Source organism: Lissotriton helveticus, chromosome 8 (assembly GCF_964261635.1).
Source record: "Lissotriton helveticus chromosome 8, aLisHel1.1, whole genome shotgun sequence".
Classification (NCBI taxonomy): domain Eukaryota; kingdom Metazoa; phylum Chordata; class Amphibia; order Caudata; family Salamandridae; genus Lissotriton; species Lissotriton helveticus.
Window position 1 is genome coordinate 1,099,055,538 of NC_136069.1, and position 22,591 is coordinate 1,099,078,128.

General features: G+C 42.4%; 1 protein-coding gene across 9 annotated transcripts in view; it reads right to left on the reverse strand.

Annotated features, from left to right (window-relative positions):
• The window catches only part of PNPLA4 (patatin like domain 4, phospholipase and triacylglycerol lipase), a 224,298-nt gene that overhangs the window by 153,782 nt on the left and 47,925 nt on the right, over nt 1–22,591 (reverse strand). For 5 of the 9 annotated variants that reach the window (XM_078657982.1, XM_078657978.1, XM_078657983.1 and 2 more), the window contains 2 exons: nt 10,461–10,525; nt 9,708–9,895 (listed from right to left, as the gene is read on the reverse strand). In XM_078657982.1, the coding sequence (XP_078514108.1) occupies nt 9,708–9,887 (180 nt within the window). In that variant the 5' untranslated portion in view covers nt 9,888–9,895; nt 10,461–10,525. The remainder of the gene's footprint in view (nt 1–9,707; nt 9,896–10,460; nt 10,526–22,591) is intronic. The other 4 variants (XM_078657981.1, XM_078657984.1, XM_078657976.1 and 1 more) reach the window with 1 other exon arrangement.

The window sequence follows — 22,591 nt, forward strand, 5'->3', positions numbered from 1 at the left end:
TGGTCTTGCCAAGCCCCCACAGTTCGCAAACTCTAACTGATACAGACTCTTTTTCAAAACGGAAGATCTTAAAACCTGCCCACTAACATGGGATACTTGGTGTTGTTTATAGTTACTTGAAGGTCTGTGGAGTCCTGAGTGTTGGTAAACATTTTAATGTTTACCAACACTTGGGGAGAGGAGTTGGCCTAATGGCTACTGCGGTCGACCCCGAATCTGGGTTTGAGTCTCGGCAATGACACAGAACATCCTGTGATTCTGGGCAAATCACTTAATCTCCCTGTGCCTAACAAAAATGAATGTGTCCTAATGTAATGCAACTGGTGCTATGTAAAGCTCTCTGATACCCGATTCGGGTCAATTTTGCGTTATATTTAAGATCTGAAAAGAAAGAAGTAAAGGAATGTGAAAGAAACAGAACAGCTACAACTGTGTCAAGGCAAAGGGATAGTGTCTCAGAGTTTGTGGTAGTAGGTGGGGGTAAGATGGTGGTAATGCAACCTCTGAGGTGCAGGAGCACACAGGGATGTTACTGGGCCACAGAGATCTATAGATCCAACTAGCTGGATAGAAACTGATTGCTGGGCCATTGCATGTGGCAGGTCAAACGGAGCAATGAAAACTAGCATTTTCAATGCAATAGGTCTCGCAATTGCGAACATTTAAGCTAGTGGCATTAAAAAGGACAATGCATTTTATTTATGTGTTTTTAAGAGGAACACATATTAAAGGCATTGTGGTTTTTAATGCCAAGAGCTCAAACTCTCGCAAATGTGAGACCACTATAATGGTGGCCATGCCCCTTTTTTTAGGCGCTGCTCGCATATTCAGGCTACCGTGAGCAGCATCTAAACAGAGGGGTGGGGGCCAACACTAAAGGGAAAGCACGTATGTCACTTTAACCCAAGTTTTTAAAAAAAATAAGCAATTTCAAAAGGTTCTGTAGCAGGGCCGCTAAAGTGAAATCGGCCCGCTCTCGTAATTAAATAAGCGCGGCCGCTAAAGTGAAAGCAGCCCGCACTGATAATTATTAAATAGGCGCAGCCACTAAAGTGAAAGCGGACGGCGCTGTATATAAAATAATTAAATAAGCTCCGCCGCTATAAAGCGGACTGCGCTGTAATTTGAATCAAAATACATTACTATTAAACTAAAAGCGGCCGGGTGCTGCGAAGTCGTGGGTGGAATATGGGAAGAGCATTAAAGAAAATAGTGCTCACCAACTTATAAATTAGACTGTGTAACAACTGAAGTAAAAGTGCCAGTCCTCATGGGAGGTTACAAATGAAGACAATGCAGTACTAAGGAGGGACTAACAAGCCTATGAATGAATCAGAAGCCAGCATTTACGAAAGGCAATGACATAAGCCAATGACAAATATGGGCTGAGAGTGGGCGGGGCTTCAATTGCATACTCCAATGCACCATGCCGCACAGCAGCGCATGCGCTGCACAGGCTCGACCTAAAATATAATAATAGGTGAAACAAAGAAGGGTTTGCTTGCCAGACTGTGTGATCAATGTCTCAACTACACGTTCGATATCAAGAACAGAGAATATAAGCTTGAGCAGGGCCTCAGTTTAGTCCCAACCAAGAGGAAGTGGACAACACTTTGGTTTCATAAGCTGCAAAACTTCGGTTTCATAAGATCAGCAAAAACGTTCCACACAGGTACAATTTCGGAAATGTCCTTTGAACTGTAGAGAAGTCTTGTTTTGGGAGTTGGCAGCAGGCAAAAGCCCAGTCAGTACACATACACTTCAGCAGTACACAATGGCAAAATAATCAAGCCAGGGTCGGTTTTCCCTCTCCAAAAACTTATTTGGGATTGCTACTAGGTAGGAGCTCCACACTAGGCTTGGCAGATTGCTTGCTGTATGGATTCCCTCAAAACTACCATAAAAAAATGGAAAAGCTGAAAAAGTGGAGAATAGGGTAGTCAGCACTCATCCTGTATCGTGCAAACCCCATTCATACATTATTACAATTGGTGCAAATATACAAAGGTAACTAACACAGGCACACGAGTGACGTTCGCAATCCCTTATCATAAGTCATTGTAGTGATAATAAGAATGATATATTGACCATTGACTCCATTTGGCATTATTGACTCCATTTTCTGTGCTGACTCCATCTTGTGTAACTGACTCCATTTTCTGTGCTCGTACGTAGCTGCAAAGTGGGGAGAGGATGTTTTCGCTCTTCGATCAGAGTGAAGTGGAAAATGTTGTGTGGGATGCGTGCTTGGTACCTTTCAGGGAATGTGCGGAATGTACAGCTCTGTCTCGGAGTCAAAATACAGGAGCCTGGCCAGCTTCTGTCTTGGCCTTGACAAAGACCAGTACGGCCAGCTCGGTTTTCGCATCAGAAGAAAGGGGGTGAGGTTTCTAGAACCTTTACCTCACGGTGAGTAAAACGTATTAAAGCCGGAGAATGTTGACAGGTGGATTGGAGCTCACTTGCTGAGTAGAGGTACTGTCACAAAACGAACAGTACCTGAGTCCCGGTCGAGAGTCCAAGCCCAGCTGCCAAAGGGCTCCGCAGCTTGATTTGGCAAGGATGTCGAGTGAATGATCAGTGAGGTGTTACTTACTTTGTGTATTTAATTTCTACGTTTCTTTCCTCTCTGCTACATGTATATATGCTACGTTATTTTGGTTTTGTGCTTAAGTTACTTGATATTTGGGAGTCTGCATTAACCAATATATTTTGCCTTCCTTTCCAAAATATTGAATAAATTAACATGTGTGGAAATTTGTTTTCCTGTCTTGCCTCAAGAGAGTGCTGGGTCTTGTTTTATCGCCACGTCTTTTGAGAGTGCTGTTTCACTTGATTCCTCTCAGGAGTTCACGGTTTAGGTGTGTCCTATTGTGTCACATTACAAGCACTACAGTCATGCACACTAATTTTCACAAAGCGTGAAGCCATAGATGGCAGCTGGTCAATGTTTGGAAAAGTTAACCTTAATTTAAAAAAAAAAAAAAATACTTGCACAAATAGACTTTCAATGCCCAGACCTTCTACATTTCATCTACATGTGGAATCCAGGAGACAGCTCCACCCATGGTTATCTAAAAAAGTGCCTAGACCTTACCTAAAAGGGGTCAGTCCAGTGCTTAATTTGTGCCGGTGGTTTCCGGTGCCGGGTCTAGACCTGAGGGCGACTGCAAACGTGTATCACATAATAAAATAAGTGTTCACATTCTCACTCTGTCTCCGAGTCCCCGTGAAGAGCTGAGCCAATCATAAATCCATGCCTTCAGTCATTTTTGCCACTGAGCAAGCCACTGATTCGGCTGGATTTGGTCATGTGGGGCTGCGGCAGCCGAGGCAACGTGTGTAACCTTTTATACATTGCATGCCGCCGCCCGCCTTATGATGAGGACACAAAAGACGCACAGGCAGTTCTGCACTATTATTTGAGGCTGTGTGTCATGCATCAGCTGGTGACCATAAGCAACCAACAGTTGATTTTCTTGAGTGTGGTGGTTGGCATGAACGTTACTGTTACAGGATGCAAGATTACAAGGCTGTGACAGGTGTCGGAAGATCAGACGTTGTTTCATGGCTGGAAAAAAAAGCACCCCCCTTTGTTTCTTTGTTCTCTGATTTAGGCTTTGTGCGCTGAAGGATCAATTACTACCCTCAGTTCCATTCTCAGTTTTTGCCCTACAGTGTATTGGCACTGCAGTATGACAGGCACTTGCCCCTTCTGTGCATGTAGTCAGACTGTGGAGTGCTGCAGAATTTTGACATACATTGATATTAAACAGTCCCAGGTGCTATATAAAAAAAATATACATTTTGGCAGAAACAAAACCACTTGTTTTTGCAGATTATATTTAAAAATAGTAACCCATAATTAATAATGTAACACTGCTATTGAAGTACGGACATGCTGTTTTGTTAACACCGTGCTTTCGAGTAAACCTCATGCTTTTGAATAAAAAGGCGGCAGGCTGAAACTCACCCGATGCTGAAATATTTCAGGCCTCGCGGTCAATGTCAAACTGTGGTTAGTCACTTTCTGCTATAGCCGGGGCTGTTGAATAATAACAGCTGCGCGTGGTGAGACAAGTATCCCTGAGCAGTTCCTCGCGCGGGTGTCATGCCTGGCAGGTAGATTTATAGGCAGGGTTGGATTGGGAACACAATTAGACTCGGGCACTCCCAAAAAACTGGTCCACATTCCCGGATCGTCCCTTTCATGAATCACACCATCTAGTAATTCTCATTGGAATCTGGCTGGTTATTTTGTGTTATTGTTTTTGTAGTTTTATAAAGCGTGAACTCAGCCCAAAGGCACTGGGGCAGTGCACTTGAGCACCAGTAACATTACACAAGATACAATTTATTTGTCTTTTAGGTGAAATTATTTTATTTTTAGGGAGATTACATGATTTGCCCAGAATCACAGGAAGTTGACCTGACACCAGGACTTGAACCGTGTTCCAACATCAGCAGCTCTGACTATGAGCTACATCCAATTTATTTTTTGCCCCTGGGAAAGGCGGTCTCACAGCGATGCTAATGGAAGAGCTCTTTATTTTCCCCGTCCCTCCCAAACAAGGCCCAAAAGAGGTGACAACACCAGGCTCCTAGTGAGGCTAGTTCTCTTACTTACCTCCTCTCCAGCTCACTATAGCCTTAGGGCGATGACCTGGGATGGGTCATGGTCAAGAAAAGTACACAGCTGCAGATTCTAAGGTTAGAATGGCCCAAAGGCATAAAACCCCCTGCCCCCCACCCCCCACCCCCCTCAAACCCTTCCGCGAGACGCCTGCATACTCCCACTCTCCCGACACCTGCCATGGCCTAAACGTGATGGCCGGGCGGGGATGGCACGGTTTTTGGCAGGGAATGTTACACAAGCGCCGGAAAACCTTAGGGTAGCTGTTGCGCTCTACAAAAATAAATATAATAATAATAAAAAGGCTGGTGGGGATTGGGGTGCAGTGACAATGCTCCAAATGCCAAAGCAACACCTGCTCCCCCAGGCCCAACTTAAATCATGGCAGGGGAGTGCCTGTGATTCTGGGACCACATTACAGTGGCCTGGCAGGGTAAGTTTCTTGGGCCGGTTTACAGAGGCCCTAAAAAACGGCCCACAGGTGACCCTGGGGGACCTGCCCATCGGCCAATGCCCAATTGCCTGCATTCCCAATCCGACCCTGTTCATAGCAGGTCTGGACTGGGAACCCAAAGCAGCCGTGGAAAATGTTGTCTGACCAGCCCCCATAGGTTGCGTAGCGAGTGAGCCCGACCACGAGTAGGGTTTGGAGAGTTTCTCCCCCCACGAAAATTTGGGGGAAAATGGTGCATTCTGCAACACATTTTTCAATATACATTCAATTGTATTAGCTTTTAAAGAATATTAAATGAAAAGCTTACAATGTACTAGGATAGGACAATCTTTAATGGGGCCCTTCAATGGTTCTTTCACTAACACCTTCCAACAGTGCCCATCATCTCTCCATAGCCCTTCTCTCATGTATTTAATTTTGTTTTACAGTACTTCTCAGACCAGATTATAGTGTTGGAGCACTTTACATCAAACACACAGAGACGATGAATGATATATGTGTAAGTCAGTGCATAGAAAATGTTACATAAGACCAAGGGCACTATGAGGTGAATGCATTTTTTCCAGAGTGCTTGGGCTGGAGAAGCACAGGCCTGGGATTCAAAACATAACACAGTGCTTAGGGTTACATTTATTAATAAGAAATGTACTTGTACCCAAACAAACCCTTTTTAGCAACATATGAAAGACTGGAAAAAAACATAACTTTCTAACCTGTACCATGTAGTTTACATGCAGCTCTTTGATGGCAGTTCATAGCTCAATGAGGTAGATTACTATTGTAGCATATGAACTGTACAGTAACAAAATGATATTTTGTTACAAAAGCAGTATCCCACAGAGAAATGCACAGAAAATACATTTATATGATCTGCATGGTGCACATTCTTTTAGCAGGCATATTAACCCTTTGCGCTACCTTTAGATGAGTTAAAACTGCCACAAGACAAAACTCCAGCTCACTCCAGCAGAAAGACAGATCTCCAGAGATATCTTGACAAGTTTATTGTTGCTTGATATACAAAGAACTCTGATGCTACTGCTTTAAAAAAGGAGGGAGGCTGGAAACGAAAGTGAGTGCTGTGTTATGCTGGTCTGCTGATTTTGTTACTGGGGGCCAACAGTGCAGCACTGCAAAACCGATAGAGCTGGGCCTGGATAGGGGTGGTCTGAAAGGTACCTCGTATGCTGCATGGCCCGACCTACGCTCCTGGGTTCTCCCCAGAGCTCTTGGGCTTCCCAGGGCGAGCGTGATGTTGTTGGTCAATGATGCCGCTAATGCACTGTCCAAAGCAAATACAGTTAACTCAGAATTTGCCTGTGTTAATGCTTGAGTGAATTCACAGCTCATGAACACTGAGCGCTTATTGCTTCGCATCGTTTGAGCTCTGCTCTCTGCAGGTCATGCCCTAACTCAGAGAAATTCCCAGTTGAATGTTTATGCTGTAAAGCGCGCACTCACATAAAATTAGGCTCACAGCTGGGTTATCCGTCAATGAACACCTTCATCAATCAATCAATCGGGGAATTGTAAGCGCACTACTCAACAGTGAGGGTCTCAAGGCGCTATGAGAGGGGTCCACAGATCTGTTGAGTTGAAGAGTCTTGAAGGTCTTCCTGAACGTTTTCAGGGAGGGGGCGCGTCTGATGTCTGCTGGTAGCTCGTTCCAGGCCTTGGCTGAAATGTGAGAGAAGGATCTTCCGCCTGCACTGGCTCAGTGGATGCTCGGGGTTTCAGCCAGTGCGAGATTGGAAGATCGGAGGTTTCTTTTGGGTACGTGGAAGTGGATACTGTCGTTGAGGTATTTGGGTCAGTTGTTGGGTAGTTATTTGTAGGCGTGAGTGGCGTTTTGAAAGTGCCTTTTTTCTCCACGGGGAGCCAGTGGAGACTTCATAGGTGTTGGCTGATGTGTTCCTGTCAGGGGATGCCGAGGACGAGTCTGGCGGCAGTGTTCTGTATTGTCTGGAGTTTACAGACTAAGGACATGTTGATGCCGGCGTAGAGTGCATTTCCATAGTCCAGTCTGCTGGTGATGAGTGCGTGGGTGACTGTCTTCCTTGACTCAGGGGGGATCCACTTGAAGGTCTTGCAGAGGATGCGGAGGGTGTTGAAGCAACTGGAGGTGACGGCGTTGACCTGTCGGTTCATGGTGAGTGATGAGTCGAGTACGACGCAGAGGTTCTTGGCGTGGTCTGGGGAATTAGGTGGGCTTCCGAGCGCGGTCAGCCACCACGTGCTGTCCCATGAAGAAGGGGTAGTACCAAGGATGAGGACTTCTGTCTTTTCGGCATTGAGCTTCAAGCAGCTATTGGTCATCCAGACTGAAAAATCATGCATTCCTTTGTGGAACTTGAGTTTGGTAGTGGTGGGGTCTTTGGTGAGGGAGAGGATGAGCTGGGTGTCGTCGGCGTAGCATACGATGTTGAGGCTGTGTTGTTGGACGATGGATGCGAGGGGGGCCATGTAGATGTTGAAGAGGGTGGGCTCAGGGATCAACCCTGTGGGACTCCGCAGGTGATTTTCATGAGGTCAGAGAGCATGAGCTCCTGTTTTAAATGATTGTCTTTGAGTAGAGTGTAGACATTTAACTCTGAATTTCTCTTTATTAGTGCATGAGCTGCAACGCTTTGTAAGAGGGAATTTTAATTCAATTTATCTGCTGAGATAGTTTTCAGAAGATATTGGTTTATTTTGTGCCATAAGATATGTAAAAGTTGCATCTTTGAAATCATGACACAGAATTACTCTGTGCTAAAAATGACAACACAAAGCACCTTTGCACATATCCCAGTATTGTCCTTTCCCCACATCGGCACATAGAGCTCTGGAATATTTCACGTGCCCCTTTTTAACGCATTAGGCATTTTAGCTCTTTATTTCAAAACTGTGCTTTAAATTCACTTTTTTTTATTTAATCTTTTTCAAAATGTTGGCTGTCAGGGGACTTCCTACCTAAACCTTACTTGATTAAGGCTTCCATGCTGAAATTCAGATCAGGTATTACATCTGGCTTTCAGCAGTGCCAGTTGAGGATGTGGGTGGAGCCAACAGAGTTAGTGGGTGAAGCTGGGGAAAGTGGGTGTTGTCCTCTGACAGAAATTTGAGCACCTGGACTTCATATTTTACAAATTAAGCACTGGCTCGTTCAAGGAGTCCAAAACAGTGCTTTAAATGTGAAAAAATAAGTGCAGGTACTCATTAAAATGATCTAGAAGTGTAGTGAGGAGGTGGGGCTAGGGGCGGGGCTAAGGGCAAGACATGATGATACTTAACGACTTCTATAATAGTTGCGGCACACACCAAAACACATGATAAATGTGTTTATAGAAACAAAGCAGGTTAACACATTACACAAAATGAAAGAGAAATGTGATAATATGTTGACATTTCCTTTTTTTGCAATAGTTACACCTTCTTAACCCCTTTAGAGCTTGTAAACAAACCTCCCCAGTGCTGCGCTGTCCATTATCCAGTGCTGAACTGGACGTCCAACGGTCGTGCGCAGCACTGGGGAGGTAGTGGCCGTGACGACCGTTGGCCGACGGCAGCAATTAAGGGGTTAATGCCATATTGTTAATTGCTGTTGTTTGGCACAATACTATATATTTTTGAGCACATGAGTAGGAAGAAACTGAAAATATCCCCACTTCGAACCAAAGCTCTTATAGCACCAAGCAAATGAAGCAAATCATCATGACCCTCCCCTGAAGATATCTCTTGTCTCTTCCATTGATCTATCCATTCATCCTTTCATCCTACCATTTAGCTGCTGATGTCCACCATTTACCCTTTACATTCTGTCGTCTATTCAGTTTTTCATCCATCATTCAGTTTTTCACCATTCCGTCTGTCAACCCTTCATATCCAAACCTATCCATCCATCTTTAAACCTATCCATTCATCCATCTCTTTATCCACCCTTTCACTCATCCATCAATCCTTTCGCTCGTCTATCCATCAACCCTTTCACTCCTTTATACCATGGCTTTTTTAATTGCCACTGCCAGGGAACTGCCATGATTCCTGTGTTTGCGCAAATGCAGAGGATAGTGTGAATGTGGTTGACAGCACAGGGCCCGTATGGACAAACCACAAACTCTTCTCCAGAAAAAAAGAGAAATGAAGGGGTTGGCGCAAAAGCCGCGCTGCTACCGTGCTTTCACCCCTACACTCTCCGTGGGAATTTGCTGGCTTATCGACCTCTATGTCTCTGACAAACTCTTCTACAGAAGGGTTCGGTTCCCCTCCCCAGACATCAGTCCTTTGTTTTAGTTTTTTTATCAAGAGCAATCTCGAGCCGCTATTCACTCGGCACATTAAGTAAAAGAAAACCTCGATTTGACACACTTTGTGCTAAACCTTGTTGTCCCGCAGGATAGTTCAATACAAAAGTAGTCGAAAAATAATCCATTCCCATTTACAAATTCGTATGAATGGCAGAAATATCAAGGAGAGAATAAAGTCTCTGTTTTTATGACACAAACTCGAACAGACGTACGTCCAAAAACAAAAAAACATGCATAATCAGCCTATCTGCCTCTTTCTTCTTCCACGGCATCTCGAATTGTTCCTCTGCATAATGCCGCTCGTACTTTATCTATAAAGTATGCTATTAGATACCTCTATCTTTTCTGGCACTGTTGAGACAACGGCGGCGACCAGGGATCCGGCGGAGGCTCCAGCAAATGCCTTTACAACTGTCAGCATGCTCTGCCCATGGCTACAGAGAGCCGATGCTGCCCCCAAGTGGTAGATACCCAGAAAGCCGCAGCCGGAAAAAGACACATTTAGATGGTTCATGCTTTTCTCTGAAAAGAATGACAATAAAAATAAAAATATACCAATGAGTGACTTCCTTCAAACACCTGTCAAAACAACGATTACACGCTGATGCATGAGAGTTTTATATTTCAAGCTTTTGCTAATGGTACGTTTTACTTTTCTGGGCCTATCCAAAACACAACTATAATACATTCTTGAATTTAGGTATGTGTAAAACGATTTTCGACACTTTTGCTCATTTTATTGGTAATACAGGTCTCAAATACTATTTTTTTTACAGATTACTGTGGAGGAGGAGAAATGTAGCGATCAGAATTCAGTAAGACCGAACAGTGCAATCAATATATAGGGGGAATGGTGCATATTAAACGAGCAGAAAAATAAACACTATTAAGAATGGTAAGAAAGCACAGATAAATAGTAAAATACCATTGACAGAATGGCAAACCCTAATTACAAAATAGCATATGTTAAAAAAAACAGACGCGCTACTTTATTACAACGAATATCATCATATATGTTAGAGTGAACAGAGGGGATCCAATTTACACAATCAGCATAACCCACATAATTGGAAAACGTGGAACTCACGTTTTAAATGGTTTCTCCTGAGAACATTTTCCCAAAGGATTCTCACTTTCAATTAAAATCGAGAGCTGCGGAGCGAGAATACGGAAAATTAATAGCTAGCAATTCAAATCACTGTTTAAAACATTGCCTGTGTTCATTTTGTGAACAACAGCTGTACTTCATTTCCAGCAGCAGGCTTGTAAGAGCATTAGTGAAATTTCTTTCATTAAACGGAAGAATACATGTACCGAAAACCTAGCAACTAACAAAACAAACATTGGCAAAGCCAATAAGTCTTGCCTATGCAAGAGCTACTGGCTTTGCCGATGTGTTTTAGCCATGTTGTACACCAGCATGGCTTCTGTTCAGAATGGGTAAAGGTTAGTGGCATAGAGGAGTGTTGCAAGGAGTGGAGCAGAGTGGCGAAGTGTGTTGTAGAGTGTCGGGAGTGGAGTAGTGTGTAGGGGCGTAGACTCGAGGTGTGTACAGTGGAGGTGAATAGAGTGGAGTGACAGAGTGTTGTGGAGTGGCAAAGAGTGTAGCAGAGTCGTAGAGTAGAGGAGTGGAGTGGAGTAAAAAGGAGTGGCATTGAGTGTAGTAGAGTGGTGTATGGTGAAGTGGCATTAGGTGGAGTGGTGTATAGTGGAGTAGACTGGAGTGTCGTGTAAAGGTGGAGGAGTGTAGTCTGCAAAAAAGTGTTGTAGAGTGGAGTCCGGGTCTGGTAGCTCAGTGGACTAATGCATTCACTGCAGGGGACAGCGTTTGACCTAACGGTCACAGGTTTAAATCCTGGAGGTCCACTCAGCCTTTCATCCATCTGAGGTTGATAAATGAGTACCATTGAGTTGGGTAACATAAACATCTGTTATTCAGCACCAAGATACCTACGGGTGAACGTGCTCTTTACAAATACAAATGTTAAGTTATGTTATGGAGTGGCGTACAGTAGTGTCCTGGAGTGTGATAGAGTCATAGTGTAGTATAGTCGTAGAGTGAAGTGCCATACAGTGGAATGGTGAGGAGAGAGGTCTAAAGTGAAGTGGCGTTGACTGGAGTGTGGAGTGGAGTAGAGTAAAGAACCTTAAAGAGTCGTAGAGTGCAGTGGTGTAGAGGGGAGTAAAGTAGAGTATTATAGGATGGAAGGCCGTAGAGTGGATTAAAGTGTTGTAGAGTGGAATGCCGTAGAGTGTTGTGGCATTAGGTGTCAGAGAGGAGTAGAGTGGTGTAGTGTGGAGTAGAGTGGCACAGAGTGTCGTAGATTGGTGTGGAGTGTTGTAGAGATGAGAGTCACAGAGTGGCATGGAATGGCGTAGAGTGGAGTGGCCTCAAGTGGAGTGTGGTGGATTGGCGTGTGGTAGAGTGCAATAGTGTGTTGCGGCGTAAAGTGTTGTGGCGTACGATGGAGTATGCATGTAATGGTAGTGCACTGTCATTACAGACAACACATTTCCAATTGAAATTACCATTAAGTACATTTGTACATACAGTTTTACTGATAAAACAATACAGCGCACACACGATCATGTGTAGAAAAAGCATCACCTAGTGTCCTGATTTATTTTGGTCATATTAAAATATTTGTTTCCACCACACTTAACAGAATACAAAAAAAATTGCTTCATTTGTGCTTTCCTATTTCTGATATATTCTGAAATATTGGAATGCAAACACCTAGGGTAACTCACATATATTCAACATTGACACAATATACATTTACATAATCATATAGGGACAGCAATACCATATTATAAACAAATACAAATATCATTTTATTCAAGCAATAAAATATAAATTTAGAGTTATGGAATTCACAGACACAGTTCAATCATATCTGCATTCACTTTAAAATCATTCTACAAAATAAGAACAAGGTACACAGACAAGACAATAACAACGAAGTTATGATGAACTGATAATATCCCGCGTTTCCTAGTATATGATAAACACTTCATGAAAGTCAAAAGACGCTGGTCTATAACGCAAGAGATAATATAATCAAATAGCAATCAGTGGCTAGAACACAAATTTCTTTCTACGCACGTTTCAGAATAAAAGTGCTTTTTTTCAGGGAAAGCCTCAAAAGACACATACGTACTACCTGAAAAAGTAAAAAAATATATATATAGTCCCAACAACAATTCAATGGATACAAATGAGAATGTAATGCTTTGTGTCTATGGGTTAGCTGGTGTTGGTAACGCCAAGAAAACATAAAATGAAGAAAAGAAGGGAAAGAAATTAAATGAGGTATAATATATTATATTTTTATTATATTATGTCAGTATTGAATATATTTGAGTTGCCCTAGGTGTTTTCATTCCAATTTTTATGCCTAGAGGAATTCTTACCCATTCACAGGGGGGCCTTTTATTTACATTATATTCTGAAATATTTGCAAAATTAATTTACAGGCATTTAAATTTTGTTGTGTCCTAGAAAAAAAACTTTTTCTTTCCCAGCACCAACAAGATTGGCACGTAAAGCCTCTCACTTTGAAGTCGGAGAAAGAAAAATAAACACCAATCATTTTGGAAGACCGAGCCTTGACATTTGACCACTGTTTTTGAAAGCACAGCAAATGTGACAAGGTAAGAACAAAATGTAAAGGCCTGTTTACAGAGAGCAAGAACCTGCGGAAGAATACAAGGAGTAAAGGTGAATACCGCTTTGCTCCTTGAAAGAAACAAAGAAATGCTGGATAGCCCAAAACAAATAAAGCCAGCAAATTGAAACCCAGAAAATGTGAGTTACAAACCACAAAGCCAATGGTAAGCAATGAGCGGAATGCATTCCTAGGGAAGCTTTCAGAATGCGCCCAAGAAGTCTTTTCGCAACCAGACACCTGCACTGTCTGGTAGGGTTCAACCTAAAAATAGGTAGGTTTTTTCATCTTAACAGAAAATATATAAATGTATTCATGAAAACTAAAGAATCTCAAGGTTATAGTAAGGGCTATGCAATGTGTTTTGTTATGCTGGTGTAATCTCACAAATTGTTTGTTTCACGAGCTGTGCAAATCTTTGCGCGTAATTTAAAATGCAGAGTGAATATTTGCCAAGGAAGATGGGCTTGTGTGGCAAACCATTATACTGTGAGTGCATCTTGAGGCTTTTCTTTGCATGGTCTACCCTTCGTGTACAGGTTAAAACAAACACTGCAATGTAACCACTTATGTGGCCAGGACTATACTCGGAACGTTCTTCTACACATAATTTAAAATTAGCTCATATTACGAGATAGTGAGTCCAATGCATCCAGCAAGGTTTGTGGCAATTATCAAACAGAGGCAACATTTTGAGCAATTAGAAAAAACACACATAAGCTTTCATATGGACTAACCAACCACACCAAAATGACAAAGACTGAGTAATAAACAAACACATAGGAAATTAAACAGTTAGAAATGTGATTTACTGTAGAATTAATAAAGTTTGCATTAACAATTACAGTGCATAATTTGCCCTCCATCTTAAAAATGTGTTATGCATTTAGCTCCTCCAACTTACTATGGCTTCCATCTGTCTCACCCTGCTGAGATGGCCTTACATGCAGTGTCTAATGACATTCTTCATGCTCCCCATCAGAAACCACCCTGCATTCTACCTCTTCTGGATCTATCTGCTTCTTTTGACAGAGAAGACCCCCTTTCCCTGATATCTGCTCTTCACTCTCTGGGTATCCCAGTTTCTAATCTTTCTTGAATTTATTCATGTCTATTAAGTTGCTAATTTTCTGCATACTTGAAACTTCTTTGTTAACATATAATTTTTTTGCAGAATGGAAATTACAAGGCACGGAGTTTGATCATCTACAGTTTTCCATTGTCTTCTACTATTTATTCATTGGCTTTAGGCGAAACTACATGCCGACATCAATCAGAGCGATAGTGCAAGATTCTGGGGGACAATAAATCGACTTACTTGTCCTGCACACGAGGGAGTATCATCCAACAAATCAGAAGAAGTTTGGGCAACTTACTTTGGAGGCAATTTTCATCAAAATCACAATTCACAGCTTACAGGACCAAGGTCCACACCAATTCTAGGAAGAGCCTCCCCGATACCAGGCAGAAAGAAGGGAGCGCTATAGTACCCTAGCAGCAGAGGGCAATGTGCCAGGTACCCCAAACACAAGTGACTACACTAAAGAAATTAAACGGCAAATAGGAAAGGGAATGAGAGAAGGGGTCCGGCCCCAACAGTATCCTGCCAGTCCTTTACAAACAAGATGCTGATTACTCGGCTAATGCACTCAGCCCTCTCTTTACCGAAATAAGGGAGACTGGCCTACTACCACCCTCCTGGAGGGCCTCAGTAATTTCCCCAATCCTTAAGTCAGGAGATAAAACCCTGCCAAAAAATTACTGCTTAGTAGCTCTTTTGGACAATGAGGAAAAAGGTTTTGCAGGAATACTACTAGAAGAGCTCCAATCCTGGTCTGAGGAAAATCAATTATTCCCCTAAATCAGACTGGCATTTCAAAATATGTTGAAACAGTGACAAATATCATGACCATGGCCATGTTGATAGACAAGGCGGAAACAACACAAATGCCAATACACCTCTGCTTTATTGACTATAGGGCCGCCTTTGACAATGTAAATCGAAAGAGACTGTGGGCAAAATCGGCCAACTGGGGAATACCACAGCCACTGTTGAACTTGATAATCAACCTGCACACAGACACATGGATCCAATTAAAGCTGGGAGATGGATCGTTCCTGTGAAGGTAAATACCAACATCGAAGGGGCTCAAGCAAGGTTGTGTATTGGCTCCAACTTTGTTTAACCAGTTCCTAGCAGATCTCGTTCCGGCACTAAACGCGAGCAACTCACACGCTCCAAGATTAGGGGGCTTAGCACTAGCATGCCCTCTCTACGTGGACAACTTAGTCTTAATCAGCCGGAAGCATGGTGGGATTACAACATCTTCTAACCACCGCACAGGAATACTCTGAAGCCAACCGCCTAAGTACAAATTTGGAAAAAAAACAAGACTATGACAATCAAGAAGAACTCAAAGAAGTCACTAGCCCGGTTCTGGGGGAACATACACATTGAAACTGTATCTGAATACAAATACTTAGGAGTGGTCATTGACAAAGGTGGCCACTTCACTATCCAAAAGACCTCAATCAAAGAAAAGACATTGCCCTGGCAGTTTCACTAAGACATCTTAACTCCAAATTGAGGGGCCAGTCGCTTCGTCCCCTAGCCCAAGTCATACAGGCAAAACGTCTACTGACAAATAACCTATGGCAGTGAGGCACAGAGGGGCAGGGATTCTAAACTACTTGACAGTACAGTCATAACAGCGTACCAAATTATCTTCGGCCTACAAAAACATACCTCACGTGCACAGATCAGGTTAGAGTTTGGTGTCCAAAAACAGACCCTGGCAAGGCAATGAGCAGATATCATCTTTTGGGACACAGTCTGGACATCTGCATCAGTAACTCTCATCATCACTTGTGGTTAGAACTACAACAGTAAACTTCATCACCTGCCGCAAATTATTTTCAAACAATTCTGACCAACATGGGGCTAGCTCAACTCTGGGAAACACCTAACAACAACTGCATATTTAAAAAGCTAGTATGGAAAGCAGTTAAGCTCCTATCATGGATTGAGGACAAAGCTTCCTATCAAAACGGACTCACAGCTGGATGACTCTGAACACATACTCGACCCCTGCTGCTCAAAAATATCTAGCCTTGGGGTACGCTAAATCTATCAAAATTCAATTTTTTAAATATTGACTAGGCCTGCTACCCTGCACAAAGCACTTTCCGCTTTGGCTGAAGGCTCAAACTGACTCCACATGCTGCTTATGTGGCACAGCTCAGGAGGACATGTTGCACTTACTTTGCACTTTTAAGGAACTCATTAATGAACAGAAACAACTTTTAAAACCATTTTTTAACTGACAAGGCATTCGCACCCGGAGACAACTGTGTTGGCGGATGACCCAAAACTGAATTGCTGCTTGGTGAAGTTCCTGAGATAGGCGGGGAAAGAAATGCCAGAGCCCTTGGAGGAGGCCCAGGCCCTAAATTGCATCATCCTCCACATCGTGACTGCATAGCAATAAAATCAGCCTAAACAAAAAGGATCTAAACAGACGTTCAGTAAATGAACTTACAATTACAAACTGAAATAGAAAAGAACTACTTATCTTAATTAAATTCCTTTAAATATTTATTAACAATATATAACTTTTACAGAATTTTTTTTTATTTATGTGTTTGAAGCAATGGTTTTAAGTAACTATGCTAATAAAATAAACTTAAACTCATTTGGCTTTTATAAGAAATTGTATGCAGATGATACATAAGTCTATTTCTCATTGCATAGGTTCACATGTACTTCACATCTTCGCCTTCCTTCTTGTCTATCTGCCTTCAAAAATGATTGTCATCTCGTTTTCCCTACTTAAATACCCGGAAAACATACATATTTTTGGTCTCACCTAGGCTGCGCTTGCGCTGTCTCTTCGAGACATGCTGTATTCAGGATATGGGCATAAAGCTCCACCCACTTTCTGCCCATCTTTTTAATTGGCTCCGATCCCTCTCTTTTATAAATGGTGGTGTTTCATTGGTCAATGGGCATAGTAGTTCCTCCTTAGTACCGCCGTGTCTCTTCTTTTAACCTCCCATGATGACACCCCCCTGTTACATGTGTTGTTACTCCCTAGGTTTTAATTACAGCCTCAAGGCACTATTTTCTTAAAAGGCTTCAGGTAGGACACAAACTTGGTTCTAAGCTAGGCTGGCAGTGGTTACTTTGCTCACTAGAACATCTCACATTTATATGAGACCGTCTATAAATGTCCCTTCATCACACAGAGTACAACGTAATCCGAAATGAATGTAATAATTCTTTGTCACTTTTCAAAGTTACTCATTGTATATATAGACATAACTATTTGAATGTACTCGTAGTACTAATAAATATAGGGGCCCCCTGAATACACAACTGGAGGGCAGGCGGGCAGGGGAATCAGAAACAATTCAATACAGAAAACAATCTGCCCAAAGTGATATAGAAAAAGGGCTCAGTTAGAGTCCCAACATAGGGTCATCAGCAAAAAACTCACTTAGACCAGCAGAAAATCATAACATCCAGAACGATAAAGTCAAAAGAAATATTCAATATTTATTTCATTTTTACGTTTATAGTTTGTAACGAAGCATGATTAACTAATACAAAATAAAATCATTCAATCCAGATCCCACACATCCCTTCAATCAATCATCTCCAACTCACACCTACTCACACATTCTTCATATATCCAATACATATCACACTTCAATGGCCAGTTGTAGAGGATGTATCCAGTCCTGTGTAGTCTCACAAAGGCATCGAGACTAGATGAGAGTCACAAGGCAGACTTGAAGCGCCAATTACAAACTTAGTTACAAACTATATATGTAAAAATGAAATAAATATTGAATATTTCTTTTGACTTTATCGTTCTGGATGTTATGATTTTCTGCTGGTCTAAGTGAGTTTTTTGCTGATGACACTATGTTGGGACTCCAACTGAGCGCTTTTTCTATATCACTTTGGGCAGATTGTTTTCTGTATTGAATTGTACTCGTAGTGCTGTCTTGCATGCAATGCATTATGGGTAGAGTGGATTTACCATATCTTCTGCAGGATGCAGTACCATATGTGACAACAAGAGGTCCGCAGTGCTGGTGCCTTGCTCACTAGGGACCTTTAGGAGCAGTTTGTGGTACTGCACTGAGACATGTAGTTGTGGTGCCTTGCTCACTAGCGACCTCTAGGAGCAGCTTGCGGTACTGCACCAAGACATGCAGTGCTGGTGCCTTGCTCACTAGGGACCTCTAGGAGAAGCTTGCGGTACTGCACCGAGACATACAATGCTGGTGCCTTGCTCACTAGGGACCCCTAGGAGCAGCTTGAAATACTGCATTGAGACATACAATGCTGGTTCCTGGCTCACTACGCAAGCATTTGCAATGCACTAGGTCTCGCATTACTGAAAGTATGAGCTATTGGCGTTGTATTATTATTTGAAACGCCAATACCTTAAACCATCAGTAATGCGAGACCTATTGCATTGCAAATGCTTGTTCTTTCCTGCTACTGATTGCAACCCTTTTTTCTTTCGATTTCCTTCCCTCCGCCGTCTATTGTTCCCACAGAAAGATCTCAGATTGTTAGTATAATCCTTAATTCTCGTTTTACCTTTCATTAAAAAAAACTTCTTAGGACTTACATACATGTCGCCTCGCTTTCCATTGTATCACATTATGAAAATATGTGCTATTCTTCTTTTCCCATCTGCTAAGCTTCTTATTTCATTTTTCGTGTTGTCTTCCCTTCATGACTGTTCACTTTATGTAGACCTTCCACAGTATGCTCAACTTCCACTTCAATCTAACCTCCACTCCACCTTATCTATCTAATTGGCATTGGTGGCACGTTCCAGTTTTTTTTTAAATTCCATCAAGTGTATATTGTAGTGAAATGTACTGAAAGTCTTACTCCTTCCATTCTCATTCACTTTATTTTTATCAACCTACCTAACATTTACGCTCTGACGTCAAGATTTCCTAATTTGTATTCCGTCTCCGAATTCTGCCTCCTGTTTTAAGTCCTTTGGAATGACCTTCACGACTGACAGTGTTTAAAATGTCCTTAAAAAACATTTCTGTTGGGTTTTTTCCTTTTAATATAGTTTTAACATGCTTGATTTTAATGGCTTTATTAAATTATCTTCACTGAAATCATGTACCGGATTTGTTTGTAACAGTACTTCTGATAAAAGAATTATATACATTTAAATAAATAAATAATTTTTGGGGGGAGCATTTAGCATATGATTATTTTGAACTGCACATATACAATTATTTCTCATGAAGTAGAAAATTGATGTTAAAAAATGCAGTGCTCGTCGAGTTTATAATGCACACTGAAAGTAAATGACCTTGTTGATAAATAATGACAAAATACACTTGTAAAAAAGCGTGGAGTGGTATCACATTTGGTAAAACAATTATAAAATGTTAAATAGGCAATTATGTATACTCTTGAGGTAATAAATTAGGTAATTAATCACCTGGTATGATGAATTCAAGATGAATAAATAATTTATGAAATCATTAATTAGACGAATTGTTGTTTAGGCAATACATAAAGCAAAGGAAGTTAACTTCTTGGACAAATTCTTTTCAGTGTTAACTGTGCTGCATTTTTGTGAGGTGGTCATATTGTAGTAAGTTTCATAGACAAATCCGTGCCTAATATGTAAAGAAATGTAACAAAAATAACAAGCACAGACTGCAGTGAAGGCTCCTCCACTAAGTCGGAGAAGCGTCTCCCCATTGCTTTTCTGCAATAATAACTCAATATTATTATCATTTTGTTTTTTCCTTTTGGGTGCGAGCCTGGGCGGGGCTGCCCTGCTGATAGAGTAGGGGAGGAGCAGTTGTCACTCCGTAAGTGCACATGAATGTTTGTCCAGCACACCTAGCATATTCTCCACCCAGGCTGCATTACAGCCTGGGTGGAAAACATGACCATACCCCCAGTCCCCGCCTGAGACCTGATCCATGGCACTCAGACCAAATCACAATGCTGCATTGGAGCGTTGTGATTGGCTCAGGGGAGCCTGAGTGCTTCCTGTTCAGGCGGAGGGACACAGAGTATAGATTTGACGAGAAGGACGCAGCGTGAAGGTACATTTAATTTAATGTATTTACACCCTTTTCTCCCTACCCGTCACACCCGATCTGTGCCAGCCGCCAGTGAAAGACTAAAGGCTAAAGTATTACTGAGGAGCCCACCGGCATGAGCTCTGGAATGCCAAGCTTGATGAATACCAAGTCTATCTACTCTTTATTCCAAATTATGGCTCTTTCTTCAACCATCTTTACATTTCTGTCTCTTTAATTAACTTTTGCAGGTTCTTTCTTCTCTGTTCTCTAACTTTAGCACTGATTTCCTATCTTTCTCTCCCTGCTCCCTTCTCCCCTTTCTCCCTTTTCTCCCTTTCTTCCTCTTGCTCTGGGTCAAAGTTCAGATTGACAAATTGGTGTCCGTGGCCGCGGTCTAAAATTACTAGCGCAAACTAAGCACTTAATGTAATTTTATCGAACTTCCATTCACAGTACGGTGTAGGGAATGATACAAAAAATACATACCTGTGAGTTAAAAGCAATGTACGTGACAGAACCAGTGGTTGCTAGACATGGGAAATTTGTGTGATGACCCGGGAGGCCTCAATGAAACAAGTTAACATTTTAGCAGACCTAAGCGGCGTTTACTTATGGATTTGACATTACTCTTTGCAGTTCATTAAAACTACCTTGAACAATAGTATAAAGAAGAACTGAGTGATAAATTTAGGGAGCTCCGGGGCCTGATTACTAGTTTTGGCAGTGCGGGTTGCAGGCGACACGCCACCGACAGGCTCCCGTACCGTCAAAACTCACCACCAACCGCCTACCAGATTGCAAGTATTTTTGTGGTCTAGAAGGTGGGTAGCGAGGTGGTCCTGCAGCAGTGCAGTTTAAAGGCTTATAGTGAGCTTTAAATTGCAATGCCGTGGGACAGTGAGTGCACGTTCTTGCACGGTAAGAAATGCATCATGTCGTTCATGTCTTCCTGTGTAGGGTCTGGGGGTGCAAAACTACAGGGAGGCAAAATATGTGCTCCCCTGCATGCGCCCCGCGCACCGGGCTAGGAGGGCCTTCTTTCTTACCTCTCCGCCAGCAGTTTCATGGAGGAAGAACCTCCATGAGACTGCTGGTAGTCAAGAAAGTCGAATAATGCTTGGCGGTGACTCCGGGCACCATCAAGCATATTGCGGCCCACAGACCGACCACGCCACTGCCATGGATCTCTGACCACTGGTGATTACGGATGTACATTGGCGGTCCCACCACCCTAGTAATAATAGGGCGGTAGAGAGACAACCACCATGAGTCTGGCTGTCCATGGACCGCTAGGGCTCATAATCAGGCCCCTAGTCTCCATTTACCTTCATGAGCCAACATTTCCAAGCAACATAAGTGGGCACTAAACCGCGTTTTTCCACCTTTTAAAGCTTTTTGGTCCGTCTAAACCGTGCAATAATAAAGGTTACTATCACTCAGAGAAATAGTAGCTAATTTTATTAGCTTTGGAAAGGTGAATAGCTGGGTTAACCTAGGGGAATTGAAACTAATGATTAGCAGATGTTAAACATAAGCAACTAGCTGGCAAGGCAGGAGTGGGAGAGTGACTAGTCAAAGAGTAGCATGCTCAGTCAAGCACGTACACCCTTTACTGCCAAATGGCTTCTAGAAAGAGGCAGGTCAAAAAATATTCTTAAAGTTCCCCTTGCCTCACATGAAGGAGGGCCTGGAACAAACCTAGCAGTTTCAAAGTCTCCAGAGGTGCTGGAGAATCCAGAAAGCAATATTTCACAAATGCAATATAGTTAAAAGGCTAGGAGCAAGATTTACGAAGGCTTTTGAGGTCACAAAGGGTCAGACTGGCAAAATCAGACCCTTTGCGACAGCAAAAAGGCCTTTTGGTATGCACCAAACATAAATTGTGAATCAATAACGCATTAGAGTCACAATTTGTCTTTGTGACTACTTAACGAATCACTATTTGGAAGGGTCTGCTTTAAAACCCATCTCCCATAAGTAAGATTGATAATACGCAGTTCAAAAAGCCCGTTCCTTGCTAGAAGACAATTGTTGTGCGAAGAAACTGAATTTAAAAAATCTTCATTAAGAGCTATGTCCCAATTGAGACGACAATGCTTGTTGAAACTTACCTCGTCATGGGAATAGGAGTTTGGGAAAGTGGTTGACATTTAGACCTCGTACCATATAACAGCTACTTTCTATGTCTCTTGGCCAATTTAGGGCCCGATTAGGATTGCGGTTCTTAGACCTCGAACTAGGGCTACCACAAATGCACTACAAAGACCGTAATGCCTCATAAGGGGGATGAATAGTGTGCTGTCCCATACTGCCTTGCGATAGGTCACCTGGTACGAAGGGAGGTTCTTAAACCTGAGATGTAATGGCGGCGCTTGGCTTTCCTGCCCTGACCTGAGTTATGTCGTTCTGGATTCCCTGTTCCCCGATTCTCCGCGCTGACTTCTCCTACTGCCTTTGAGTCAAG